Genomic DNA, 14,365 nt, shown 5'->3' on the forward strand with positions numbered 1-14,365 from the left:
CAAATACATAACACGTCTCCTGTGTGTCTTTGCCTCCTTTATAGAAACTCAGAACAATGCGTGATGATGATGTTTCACTGTTTGTAGACTTTGTTAGCAGTTCAGTTCTTCAGTAGTTCTCTTATTAACTAATTTGTTTACCTTTTTAAAATAATGACCGAATTAGTAATATGTAACACTCAGAATCTGTGTATTAAAAGTCAAGTGGCCTCTGTGTACGTGTATGGGTGCGTGCATGTGTGTGTGTGTGTGTGTGTGTGTGTGTGTGTGTGTGTGTGTGTGTGTGTGTGTGTGTGTGTGTGTGTGTGTGTGTGTGTGTGTGTGTGTGTGTGTGTGTGGCTTCGATCACGGACAAACTGGGGAGAGCTGACACTTGCCGTTTGGTATGCTTATGTATTTTGGGTCATGGATGAATGCTGCCGAAACAGAGCATTGATAGGACTAATATTTTTGGAGAAATTAGGGATATTAACGAAGAGTGAATAATGGACGTTCATAATTAAATTGTGGACTCAAACGCCATTCCAAATCATTATAGAAACTTTGCATAGTTTATCAGTCAGTTACCTATTTATAAATACTAGTCTGACTAATCTTAACAAATTAATAAGATCAAATCCAAATTGACTTTAAATAAAAAGCTATATATCAATTACTTCTTCTTATTAGTGCTTGTTCTGTGCTTGTTCTGTTAGACCTCAGTGCTGCTTTTGATACTGTTGACCATAAAATTTTATTACAGAGATTAGAGCATGCCATAGGTATTAAAGGCACTGCACTGCGGTGGTTTGAATCTTATTTATCTAATAGATTACAATTTGTTCATGTAAATGGGGAATCTTCTTCACAGACTAAGGTTAATTATGGAGTTCCACAAGGTTCTGTGCTAGGACCAATTTTATTCACTTTATACATGTTTCCCTTAGGCAGTATTATTAGACAGCATTTCTTAAATTTTCATTGTTACGCAGATGATACTCAGCTTTATCTATCCATGAAGCCAGAGGACACACACCAATTAGCTAAACTGCAGGATTGTCTTACAGACATAAAGACATGGATGACCTCTAATTTCCTGCTTTTAAACTCAGATAAAACTGAAGTTATTGTACTTGGCCCCACAAATCTTAGAAACATGGTGTCTAACCAGATCCTTACTCTGGATGGCATTACCCTGACCTCTAGTAATACTGTGAGAAATCTTGGAGTCATTTTTGATCAGGATATGTCATTCAAAGCGCATATTAAACAAATATGTAGGACTGCTTTTTTGCATTTGCGCAATATCTCTAAAATCAGAAAGGTCTTGTCTCAGAGTGATGCTGAAAAACTAATTCATGCATTTATTTCCTCTAGACTGGACTATTGTAATTCATTATTATCAGGTTGTCCTAAAAGTTCCCTGAAAAGCCTTCAGTTAATTCAAAATGCTGCAGCTAGAGTACTGACAGGGACTAGAAGGAGAGAGCATATCTCACCCATATTGGCCTCTCTTCATTGGCTTCCTGTTAATTCTAGAATAGAATTTAAAATTCTTCTTCTTACTTATAAGGTTTTGAATAATCAGGTCCCATCTTATCTTAGGGACCTCATAGTACCATATCACCCCAATAGAGTGCTTCGCTCTCAGACTGCAGGCTTACTTGTAGTTCCTAGGGTTTGTAAGAGTAGAATGGGAGGCAGAGCCTTCAGCTTTCAGGCTCCTCTCCTGTGGAACCAGCTCCCAATTCAGATCAGGGAGACAGACACCCTCTCTACTTTTAAGATTAGGCTTAAAACTTTCCTTTTTGCTAAAGCTTATAGTTAGGGCTGGATCAGGTGACCGTGAACCATCCCTTAGTTATGCTGCTATAGACTTAGACTGCTGGGGGGTTCCCATGATGCACTGAGTGTTTCTTTCTCTTTTTGCTCTGTATGCACCACTCTGCATTTAATCATTAGTGATTGATCTCTGCTATCTTCCACAGCATGTCTTTTTCCTGGTTCTCTCCCTCAGCCCCAACCAGTCCCAGCAGAAGACTGCCCCTCCCTGAGCCTGGTTCTGCTGGAGGTTTCTTCCTGTTAAAAGGGAGTTTTTTCTTCCCACTGTCGCCAAGTGCTTGCTCACAGGGGGTCGTTTTGACCGTTGGGGTTTTCTGTAATTATTGTATGGCTTTGCCTTGCAATATGAAGCGCCTTGGGGCAACTGTTTGTTGTGATTTGGCGCTATATAAATGAAATTGATTTGATTTGATATTAGTAGTAGTAATAGTAGTATTGTTGTTGTTACTACTATTATATCCAAAATGTTTATTTGTAATGCTAAAGTGAAGGGAGTGCAGGCTGCTGGTAAATGCAGACCTGTGTTGGTTCCTGCTTGATGTCTGTGCTGTCTGTTACCCTGACTGTGTTTTTGATAGCTGTTCAGGAAAATCTGACTTACTTAAATGGCTGATTAGAAGAAAACTAGCTGACTACTGTCGACCGATAAGAGCTAGTCATAGTAGACCATGATGTCAAATTATCTCAACCCTAGCATGTACCCAACCCCACGGTGACTTCTTCACAATGCAATTTTATTGGACCAACATTTCAAACCTCTAAAGGTATAAAGAAGAAAATTCATATAACTTGGGATTGTTCACATTTTGTTTTTGAATAAATCACTTAACTCTTTTAACCACCAGTAGAGGCTTGCCTCTACTGGTGGTTGGCTCTCACTGCGGTATTGTATCACTTCCTGTTCCGGAGCACAGCAGTGTTTTGCTGTATCTGTTAGCTGTTTAATCTGCGCAGTTAGATTGATCTAGTTATCTAGATAACGATTTGTTTCACAGTGTAATCTTCATGTGCCTTAACTAAAGCACTCCCTCTGCTGAATCACCTCTAAATTATTTACACATTATTCACTTTGTGTGATTTTAGGAATCCGCTAGCTTAGCGCAGCTACTAGCTCTTAGCCGGTTTAGCATGGCGGCTTCTACTGTCTCTCCTGCACTTTTCTGCTCTGGGTGTGAAATGTTTAGTTATTCCTCGACCTCCTTTAGCAGTAATGGTACTTGTAATAAGTGTAGCTTATTCGTAGCTTTGGAGGCCAGGCTGGGCGAATTGGAGACTCGGCTCCGCACCGTGGAAAATTCTACAGCTAGCCAGGCCCCTGTAGTCGGTGCGGACCAAGGTAGCTTAGCCGCCGTTAGTTCCCTTCCAGCAGATCCCGAGCAGCCGGGAAAGCAGGCCGGCTGGGTGACTGTGAGGAGGAAGTGTAGTTCTAAACAGAAGCCCCGTGTACACCGCTAACCCGTTCACATTTCTAACCGTTTTTTCCCACTCGGCGACACAAAACAATGTCGGACTCTGTAGTTTTCTCTGGGCCCCTCCCCAATCGGACTGGGAGTGACATGTTTAGCCGCATGTTCTCCTTGAATTGCTGGCTGTCTGAGTGGTGTCCAAAAAATGAGGTGGACTTCATAGATAATTGGCAAAGCTTCTGGGGAAAACCTGGTCTTGTTAGGAGAGACGGCATCCATCCCACTTTGGATGGAGCAGCTCTCATTTCTAGAAATCTGGCCAGTTTTCTTAAATCCTCCAAACCGTGACTATCCAGGGTTGGGACCAGGAAGCAGAGTTGTAGTCTTACACACCTCTCTGCAGCTTCTCTCCCCCTGCCATCCCCTCATTACCCCATCCCCGTAGAGACGGTGCCTGCTCCCAGACCACCAATAACCAGCAAAAATCTATTTAAGCATAAAAATTCAAAAAGAAAAAATAATATAGCACCTTCAACTGCACCACAGACTAAAACAGTTAAATGTGGTCTATTAAACATTAGATCTCTCTCTTCTAAGTCCCTGTTAGTAAATGATATAATAATTGATCAACATATTGATTTATTCTGCCTTACAGAAACCTGGTTACAGCAGGATGAATATGTTAGTTTAAATGAGTCAACACCCCCGAGTCACACTAACTGCCAGAATGCTCGTAGCATGGGCCGAGGCGGAGGATTAGCAGCAATCTTCCATTCCAGCTTATTAATTAATCCAAAACCCAGACAGAGCTTTAATTCATTTGAAAGCTTGTCTCTTAGTCTTGTCCATCCAAATTGGAAGTCCCAAAAACCAGTTTTATTTGTTATTATGTATCGTCCACCTGGTCGTTACTGTGAGTTTCTCTGTGAATTTTCAGACCTTTTGTCTGACTTAGTGCTTAGCTCAGATAAGATAATTATAGTAGGCGATTTTAACATCCACACAGATGCTGAGAATGACAGCCTCAACACTGCATTTAATCTATTGTTAGTCTCAATTGGCTTTGCTCAAAATGTAAATGAGTCCACCCACCACTTTAATCATATCTTAGATCTTGTTCTGACTTATGGTATGGAAATTGAAGACTTAACAGTATTCCCTGAAAACTCCCTTCTGTCTGATCATTTCTTAATAACATTTACATTTACTCTGATGGACTACCCAGCAGTGGGGAATAAGTTTCATTACACTAGAAGTCTTTCAGAAAGCGCTGTAACTAGGTTTAAGGATATGATTCCTTCTTTATGTTCCCTTATGCCATATACCAACACAGTGCAGAGTAGCTACCTAAACTCTGTGAGTGAGATAGAGTATCTCGTCAATAGTTTTACATCCTCATTGAAGACAACTTTGGATGCTGTAGCTCCTCTGAAAAAGAGAGCCTTAAATCAGAAGTGCCTGACTCCGTGGTATAACTCACAAACTTGCAGCTTAAAGCAGATAACCCGTACGTTGGAGAGGAAATGGCATCTCGCTAATTTAGAAGATCTTCACTTAGCCTGGAAAAAGAGTCTGTTGCTCTATAAAAAAAGCCCTCCGTAAAGCTAGGACATCTTACTACTCATCACTAATTGAAGAAAATAAGAACAACCCCAGGTTTCTTTTCAGCACTGTAGCCAGGCTGACAGAGTCAGAGCTCTATTGAGTCGAGTATTCCTTTAACTTTAACTAGTAATGACTTCATGACTTTCTTTGATAATAAAATTTTAACTATTAGAGAAAAAATTACTCATAACCATCCCAAAGACGTATCGTTATCTTTGGCTGCTTTCAGTGATGCCGGTATTTGGTTAGACTCTTTCTCTCCGATTGTTCTGTCTGACTTATTTTCATTAGTTACTTCCTCCAAACCATCAACATGTCTATTAGAACCCATTCCTACCAGGCTGCTCAAGGAAGCCCTGCCATTAATTAATGCTTCGATCTTAAATATGATCAATCTATCTTTATTAGTTGGCTATGTACCACAGGCTTTTAAGGTGGCAGTAATTAAACCATTACTTAAAAAGCCATCACTTGACCCAGCTATCTTAGCTAATTATAGGCCAATCTCCAACCTTCCTTTTCTCTCAAAAATTATTGAAAGGGTAGTTGTAAAACAGCTAACTGATCATCTGCAGAGGAATGGTCTATTTGAAGAGTTTCAGTCAGGGTTTAGAATTCATCATACTACAGAAACAGCATTAGTGAAGGTTACAAATGATCTTCTTATGGCCTCAGACAGTGGACTCATCTCTGTGCTTGTTCTGTTAGACCTCAGTGCTGCTTTTGATACTGTTGACCATAAAATTTTATTACAGAGATTAGAGCATGCCATAGGTATTAAAGGCACTGCGCTGCGGTGGGTTGAATCATATTTATCTAATAGATTACAATTTGTTCATGTAAATGGGGAATCTTCTTCACAGACTAAGGTTAACTATGGAGTTCCACAAGGTTCTGTGCTAGGACCAATTTTATACACTTTATACATGTTTCCCTTAGGCAGTATTATTAGACAGCATTGCTTAAATTTTCATTGTTACACAGATGATACCCAGCTTTATCTATCCATGAAGCCAGAGGACACACACCAATTAGCTAAACTGCAGGATTGTCTTACAGACATAAAGACATGGATGACCTCTAATTTCCTGCTTTTAAACTCAGATAAAACTGAAGTTATTGTACTTGGCCCCACAAATCTTAGAAACATGGTGTCTAACCAGATCCTTACTCTGGATGGCATTACCCTGACCTCTAGTAATACTGTGAGAAATCTTGGAGTCATTTATGATCAGGATATGTCATTCAATGTGCATATTAAACAAATATGTAGGACTGCTTTTTTTGCATTTGCGCAATATCTCTAAAATTAGAAAGGTCTTGTCTCAGAGTGATGCTGAAAAACTAATTCATGCATTTATTTCCTCTAGGCTGGACTATTGTAATTCATTATTATCAGGTTGTCCTAAAGGTTCCCTGAAAAGACTTCAGTTAATTCAAAATGCTGCAGCTAGAGTACTGACGGGGACTAGAAGGAGAGAGCATATCTCACCCATATTGGCCTCTCTTCATTGGCTTCCTGTTAATTCTAGAATAGAATTTAAAATTCTTCTTCTTACTTATAAGGTTTTGAATAATCAGGTCCCATCTTATCTTAGGGACCTCATAGTACCATATCACCCCAATAGAGCGCTTCGCTCTCAGACTGCAGGCTTACTTGTAGTTCCTAGGGTTTGTAAGAGTAGAATGGGAGGCAGAGCCTTCAGCTTTCAGGCTCCTCTCCTGTGGAACCAGCTCCCAATTCGGATCAGGGAGACGGACACCGTCTCTACTTTTAAGATTAGGCTTAAAACTTTCCTTTTTGCTAAAGCTTATAGTTAGGGCTGGATCAGGTGACCCTGAACCACCCTGAACCTTAGTTATGCTGCTATAGACTTAGACTGCTGGGGGGTTCCCATGATGCACTGAGTGTTTCTTTCTCTTTTTGCTCTGTATGCACCACTCTGCATTTAATCATTAGTGATTGATCTCTGCTCCCCTCCACAGCATGTCTTTTTCCTGGTTCTCTCCCTCAGCCCCAACCAGTCCCAGCAGAAGACTGCCCCTCCCTGAGCCTGGTTCTGCTGGAGGTTTCTTCCTGTTAAAAGGGAGTTTTTCCTTCCCACTGTTGCCAAGTGCTTGCTCACAGGGGGTCGTTTTGACCGTTGGTGTTTTTCCGTAATTATTGTATGGCTTTGCCTTACAATATAAAGCGCCCTGGGGCAACTGTTTGTTGTGATTTGGCGCTATATAAATAAAATTGATTTGATTTGATTTTGATTTATTGATCATCAGAAAACTTGCAAATATTTTTACATATTATATATTCAGAAAAAAATCAGAATCTTATATATGTATATATATATATATATATATATATATGTGTATGTATATATGTATATGTGTATATATATGTGTATGTATATATGTATATGTGTATATATATGTGTATATGTATATGTATATATGTATATATGTATATGTATATGTATATATATATATGTGTATATGTATATGTGTATGTATATGTATGTATATGTATATATGTATATGTATATGTATGTGTATATGTATGTATATGTATATGTATATATATATATGTATATATATTTTATGAATCAATAAATTGTTTTAGAAGTACCCCCCTGCATTCTTTTTGAACATTTTTTTTTACATTATTTATTTATCTGTTGCAAATTGACTAGTCCAGTTCATTAGCTAATCACAGTGGACTATTGCAAGTCATCTCAGCATGAGCATGTACCCAAGTCCAAGATATCTTCAGAATTAGTTTTGTCCTACAAGCAGTTCAAAACTCCAGTAATTTGGAAAATGTGTCTCTCAACTTTTGCCACCAAACTCATCCACACACACTCATCTTCAACCACTTATCCAAGATCAGGTCGCGGGGGCTCGAGCCTATCCCAGCAGTCATGGGACGTTAGGCAGGGTACACCCTAGACATAACGCCAGTCTGTCACAGGGCCACATATAGACAAACAAACACATTCACACCCGCACACACCTATTGTCAATTTTAAGTTTCAAATCCATCTAACCTGCATGTCTTTGGATGTGGGAGGAAGCCGGAGCACTCGGAGGGAACCCACGCAAACATGGGGAGAACATGTAAACTCCACACAGAGAGGCCACCAGTGGGAATTGATCCCATGACCTTCTCGCTGTGAGGCAACAGTTCTAATCACTAAGTCACCGTGCTGTCCTCCCACTGAACTAATTTATTGAATATCAGAAAACATGCATTTTTTTTCCCCGAGTAACAAATTAATCAAGACATTTTTAGAACTAGTAGCCCAACTGCATTTTTAAAATTTATTTTTTGCCGGACGTGCATTTGGTTAGAAGCAGCACAAGGTCACCGGTTCAAGCAACTGGTGCAAAATCACCAACCATCTGTTTTGTCAATTTATCTTTGAGCAGGATGCCAGACCCTGAAATGTTGACTTGATGTTGGTCCTCTAGAGCAAGATGCCAGTTTAAAACTTTATGATAACCTGTTCCTATCCCTCTACTGTGTGGGTTTGTTTTTGTTGGGTTCTGTTGAGTTCATTGGCTTGGGATTCTTCTGGGTAGGTATTGCCTTTGCAGGAATCATGTTAACTTAATTAGAGCAGATGAACATTAGCGTATTGGCTCAGGCTGAGTCCTCAGCACATCCAAATGTCAGTGTATGAGCTAAGATACTTCAGCAGTAGTACTAATCATCTAATCAAGTCACAGAAAGACCAGCCTCTGTTAACTGTCAAAATCAAAAGAGGCCCAGGGAAAAAAAAACAAGCTCACCAGTCTGTGTTTTCAGCAGACACTAAAAATGGCATCACTGAATCTGACGAACAGGGAATGAGTGATGAGTGAGGCAAGCTGGTGTTAAGCTGTAACAACTGAATGTTAAGCAGGATATGCAAATAGAAAGGCAAGATGTTTGGGTAGGAAGTAATGAATGGTTCAAAGGTGAACCGGAGACAGATGAGAGAAAAGTATGTTCTTCCTGCTGGAGTCTCGTCATTGATCTGATAAAAGTGGAACATTCTGATAATGAATGGTTGGTGTCATAAGTCACTCTGACTTTCATGTTTTCATGTCTGAATGATTACATTAATGAGATGTACTGATGGATCTGGCTTGTTGCTGTGTGCTTTCCTTGCGGCCCCAGTCACATGTGCCTCTGAATCTGATTAAACTGATAGCAGTTCTTTTTAACCATGTGGGGTTGAAAGTTGAATTTTCCACAGTGTGAATTAAAGGGCATATTTCACTCCAGGCAACACTATCTTAAAAAAAATTTAAAAATTATATATCGGATTATGAAATATTACTTCCAACTCTTTAACTTGTGCAAATCCTGATAAAGATGAAAAAAGTAAAATAAGCCAGAGTGCGTCTGAAAAATACACAACAGCTTGACAGCCATTTAGATCCATGATGATGTAATGTCAGGCACTGACTATTACCTGTCTGAAAGTCACTCCACCTGTGTCCACGAATGGAAAGAATAGAATCAAACCGTGGTTAGATCCATGTTTTGAAGACCATTGCCACACTGTGCTGGGTTTCACTTCTGCAGTCTGTCCCAGAGGCACTCAAAACAGCAACAACAAAAAATAGAAACATTCTACTTTCCTCTTCAAAATGTTATCTTTGGAAAAGCTGTCCACCTAATAATAGTCCACTCGTATTGAGACTTGACCCACCACTAATTGCAAATATATATATATATATATATATATATATATATATATATATATATATACCCTGGGAGAGAACAATACAAGGGGTGGAAGGGCCCAGAATATGCTAATTTATGTTAATTAGGTAGGAACCAGTCAAACAACTGGAAATCTTCTATGTGTCATCAAAAGAAGGACTGAAATGCTATCCAAATTCACCTGTAGTGTTGTTAGAAATACTAGAAACTGAAATCGGGTGCCCTTTTGGATAATTAGTTGTTCCAGTTGTTTGACTGGTTCCTTTGGTGTTCATACCTAATTAACACGAATTAGCGCATTTTGGACCCTTCCACCCCTTCTGTTGTTCTCTCTTTAGGTCTTCTATATGGAAACTTGAAGGGCAAACAGGAGTAAGACCATTACAGTGGGTGGGACATGTCTTCCTATGAGTGATGACCGTCCTGCTGAAAGTCGACCTTTTATAGTGAACGAACGTGACGTCTTAGGTGAGTCTGTTGACGGCTTTAGAATACAGTGCCACGTGTGGGAGGGAACAAGAACTGCAGAGGACAGCCGACCGAAAACCCAGACTGCGCTCTGACCCGCCCCGACTCATTGGTGCACGTGCTGTACGCACGAACCTCAGAACAAATGTAGGTGGAACACATTATGATTACCCAGACAGCTGTCAAAACGCAGTGAGACTATGATGAATACACTTAGGTCCGATTTTGGGTGGAGGAAATATAATCCAGCAGCACTTGAGATGCGTTCAGGCACAGTTGGGACATTCAGCCAGGATCCGACATGATGGATCATTTCGAACTCCCCACCGAACATGATCAGAATACTTCGAATGCCGTTTTCATGTTGTACGAATATTTAAGACCACTAATATTTTTCCACCTCAATTATTTTGTACATGTGCAAACATGCAGGCAGCCACAGGAATCTGCCCGACTGTTTAGACTGCTCTCAGAATGCTGTCCAATGTTCTCCAATGCACCTCAACACTTCGGGAATGTGGGCCAAACTATCATTCGGATGGCATTCGTTTTTTTTTATTTCCATTAATATTCCATTGAATTAACGGAAGAACTGTAAGTAATTTCTTTTGGCTTCTCCTGTTTTTGCTCAGGGTCACTATCTGGTATGGATCCAGATGTTCCTTCGGCAAAGGTTTTTCGCTGGATGCCCTTCCTGGTCCACCTCCAGATACACAAGCACAATGATGGTGTCAAACAAGGGACCTTCTTGTAGGCAAACGTGCTAACTGCTTTCACTGCCACTGTACCCAAAATTAGCACAGTGACACTAAATGATCTTATTTCAGTAGGGTGGGGTTTTTTTTTTCATATTGTATAGAGTGCACAAATGATATCTGGGCTAACGGAAGAGTCTCCAAACACTGTGTTTACAGAGGCCCTGTAGTAACAAACATATTAAATGTAGCAGGCCATCATAATGTGTTTCCGTCTGCTGCTTGCTAAATTACCCTGATTGTCATCTTCTCAGGTTTCCTCCTCTGCTGAGAAAAGATAACATCCCTCACTGTATCTGTCTTCAAACATCCCCCCTTTCACTATCTTGCCTTCTCGAAATCCAGTTATCTGTGTGCTCTCATGATGATGATGACTGTTGAATATCTCTTCAATCTTAACAGTACTGCTTGCTATTTCCTCTTTTCTTTTTTCATTGCTGTGTGATGTCTTGCAGTGGAACCATGAAACAACCAATCAGACTTCAGTGCAAAAACTCTGACATATTTAACAAGCCAGAAGCAGAATTTATATTAGATCACATTTTGTTTTTCCTGATAAATAAGAGCAGAATTTTCTGTACAGTAATTTCTCAGTTTCATTTTGAATGTCCACTTAGTCTCACAATAATCAAGATCTAGCAGAGGTTTTGGCAATAAAATGGGCTTTGTTTTCAGAGTCATTAAGGTTATTTGTAATTAATTTCACTCATTTTTATTTTTATTTTACTCCACTGAAGGATCTCCAAGAATATCCCCACCACTAAAGATGTGGAGCCGCTGCTGGAGATTGATGGAGATATCCGTAGCTTTGAGGTGTTCCTCTCCTCCAGGACGCCCGTTCTCACTGCCAGAGATGTGGAAATGTTCCTGCCCTGCACTGTAAACCTGGACCCCAAACTGAGAGAGATCATTGCAGGTCCTAACACTCTCAGGAACCTTAGACAATAAAATTTTTGAGCATGAGCGCCTGGCCTTTGTCCTGTGATAAACTGTAAACTTTTGTCTAGGTTTTTTTGTTTAGATTTTAAAGTCGTCCGTGGGTCTTTTATTGTTATGTGGATTTGGATTTGGTGCCTCCATTTCCTTGATCATTGCAGTAGTTGTGATTCTGATGTCCTGATGGACCTTTAGAACAGAAGTTTGTGAATTCTTAGGCAATTTAAGCCTCCTTGCTCAGTTTTGTGAAATATGTGTGGTCCCAACCTCCATATATTTTTGTATAATAGACTGTACAGTTACTTGCCTTACAAACCTCTTTGGGCTCCTTGTAGCGCAGGTAGCTCATTGGATTAAATAGTTGGCCTACCAATATGTAGTCCCGGGGTCAATTCCCCATCACGTTAGCAGTCTGTGTCCTTGAACAAATGGACTGTATTTATATAAATGGACTGCATTTATATAGCGCTTTTCCATCTGCATCAGACGCTCAAAGCTCTTTACAATAATGCTTCACATTCACCCCGATGTCAGGGTGCTGCCATACAAAGTACTCACTACACACCGGGATCAACTACAGGATTAAGGACCTTGCCCAAGGGCCCTTAGTGATTTTCCGGTCAGGCTGGGATTTGAACCGAGGATCCTCTGGTCTCAAGCCCAACACTTTAACCACTAGACCATCACCTCTCCAGTTCCTCTGCATTGTCCCAGTTCACTCAGAAAATGTGTACCAGCCTTTTGCTGGTGAAGTAACCTGCAATGGACTGGGGTCCCGTCCAGGAGGAGTACTAGATTTTCTGCTGCTTCATACTACAGAATGCAAAGATTCGCACCGGCACCAATAGGCGTCAGGGCGCATACGAGACTTGAACAAAATTTTAGATCTCCATAAGTCCAGTTCCTCCTTTCAAAGTAGAAATCTCATGGCCTATATGAGACTTCTACTTTGTAAGGAGGAACTGGACCTCAAGCAGAATGGACTCAGTGGGGTAGCCAACATGTATAGCCATCAAGATTGACGGAACATAACAGAAATGTTGCAGGTGACACAACCAGATACGTATATCCCCAATTAATCCCAAATTTTACTAATTAGTCATTCAAAAGCTTTTGAAAGTAATCATGTCAAGTTCTAGAATCTTCTGTGGGTTATATAAACTGGTGACCCACTGAAAATCGGACATGGTGAAGAAAAACTGAACTAAATCTACCATCTCTATTATTTTTACAATGCTTTAAAGTGTAAAACTAAAAAAGAGAAATTGAATAAAGGAAAGGGGAGCAGCCTGAATCAAGAAGATCTAGACTTTCAATGGCTTCCTGGACTCAACCATCAGAAGCATATCTATATACGGGGCAAGTGTTGAACTTGTGGAGACATTCACTTATCTCAGCCCGTGACATTCATGTCTCTGGGTCCTCTGCCTTTGAGATCAGGAGACAGTCAGGCCACTGGATGGAGGTGTTTGGTGCCGATATTTTTGTAGGAGATCGAAGTTCTAAGCCTTTCGTATCTTGGTGCTTCCTGTTTACTGTATAGTTGTAACACGTGTGCTGACCAGTAACATAAGATGACAAGTGGTTGTCGTTGGTACCAGATCTCTTTGGAGGATCCTTGGGTACTGCTGGAGTGACTTTGCTAAATGAGCGGTTACTTCTGGGCACTTGGATGAGAAGTATTACTTGCGCTGAGAGCTAGCACCAGCTATGATATTTTGGCCATGTGGTGCATTTCTCTTTGCATGATCCAGCACGTAGGTGCCTAATTGTTGAGGATCCCAGGAAATACAGAAGGCCAAGGGGATGTTTCAACTGACTGCACCAGATAGATGGTTACTTTGGAGAGGTGGGAGGGGATTGGTGGATACAGTGTTGCACCGCACCGGTGCACAAACCCAGACTTGACTTGTGCAGTTGGGTAAAATTGAGAATTAGAATGTTTTTAAGTGTTGAAAATCTGCAGAATCTGTGATTTGTTGAATTCTGTTCCAGCTCCAATGGCACTGACTTTACTCATAAAATTACAGCAGGGCCTGCTCTAAAATCACCAACCACAGGAGCTCTGAGAAAACCACAAATTGCTTTTAATTTTCAAACAGTCAAACGTCCCGAATATTTCCGTAATGACCCTGTGGGATAAGGACAGTGATTTCACTCGTCTGCCTCTCGTGCTACGCCAGATTTCAGTGTGAATTTCTAATGACGTAACAGCGCATCAATATTTAACTGTGGGCCAGAGCAGCACTCTGCTTTTGCTATTGTGCGTCACTGTCCTTTGGGCCCGTACAGGAGTGTCAATGACGCTTAGTGTGAAGCTGCTGCATCACAGTGTTATGAGACCAGAGAACGTGCATGCGCTTGCACACACAATCACTTCCATTGAGCAAAGACTGAGTCACGAAGGGCACAGCTGACCAAGCTTTGCAGCCAGGCGTTCAGTGTAAGTACAGCACTTGGTGCATATGTAGCCACCAAATGTGTTTTATTTGTGTGCGTTGGTGCGCTCAAACAGTATGTAGGTGTTTACACCTCTACACATGTCACCGGGGACCGGAAGGTGACCAATACTCCCACCCCGTCATGCCGTCCCTTCCGCTCCTTCTGCGTCCACTTGGTACGCGTTGCCCAGTATCCCGTCGGCCAGTCAGTGGGCAATGCTGTCAGTG

At 40.8% G+C, this 14,365-nt stretch overlaps 1 protein-coding gene across 8 annotated transcripts in view; it reads left to right on the forward strand.

Annotated features, from left to right (window-relative positions):
• kidins220a (kinase D-interacting substrate 220a) overlaps window positions 1-14,365 on the forward strand; it is a 142,442-nt gene that overhangs the window by 72,046 nt on the left and 56,031 nt on the right. For all 8 annotated transcript variants that reach the window (XM_034159418.1, XM_034159411.1, XM_034159416.1 and 5 more), the window contains one exon: window positions 11,498-11,676. In XM_034159418.1, the coding sequence (XP_034015309.1) occupies window positions 11,498-11,676 (179 nt within the window). The remainder of the gene's footprint in view (window positions 1-11,497; window positions 11,677-14,365) is intronic.

This window comes from Thalassophryne amazonica, chromosome 19 (genome assembly GCF_902500255.1).
Source record: "Thalassophryne amazonica chromosome 19, fThaAma1.1, whole genome shotgun sequence".
NCBI classification, from domain to species: domain Eukaryota; kingdom Metazoa; phylum Chordata; class Actinopteri; order Batrachoidiformes; family Batrachoididae; genus Thalassophryne; species Thalassophryne amazonica.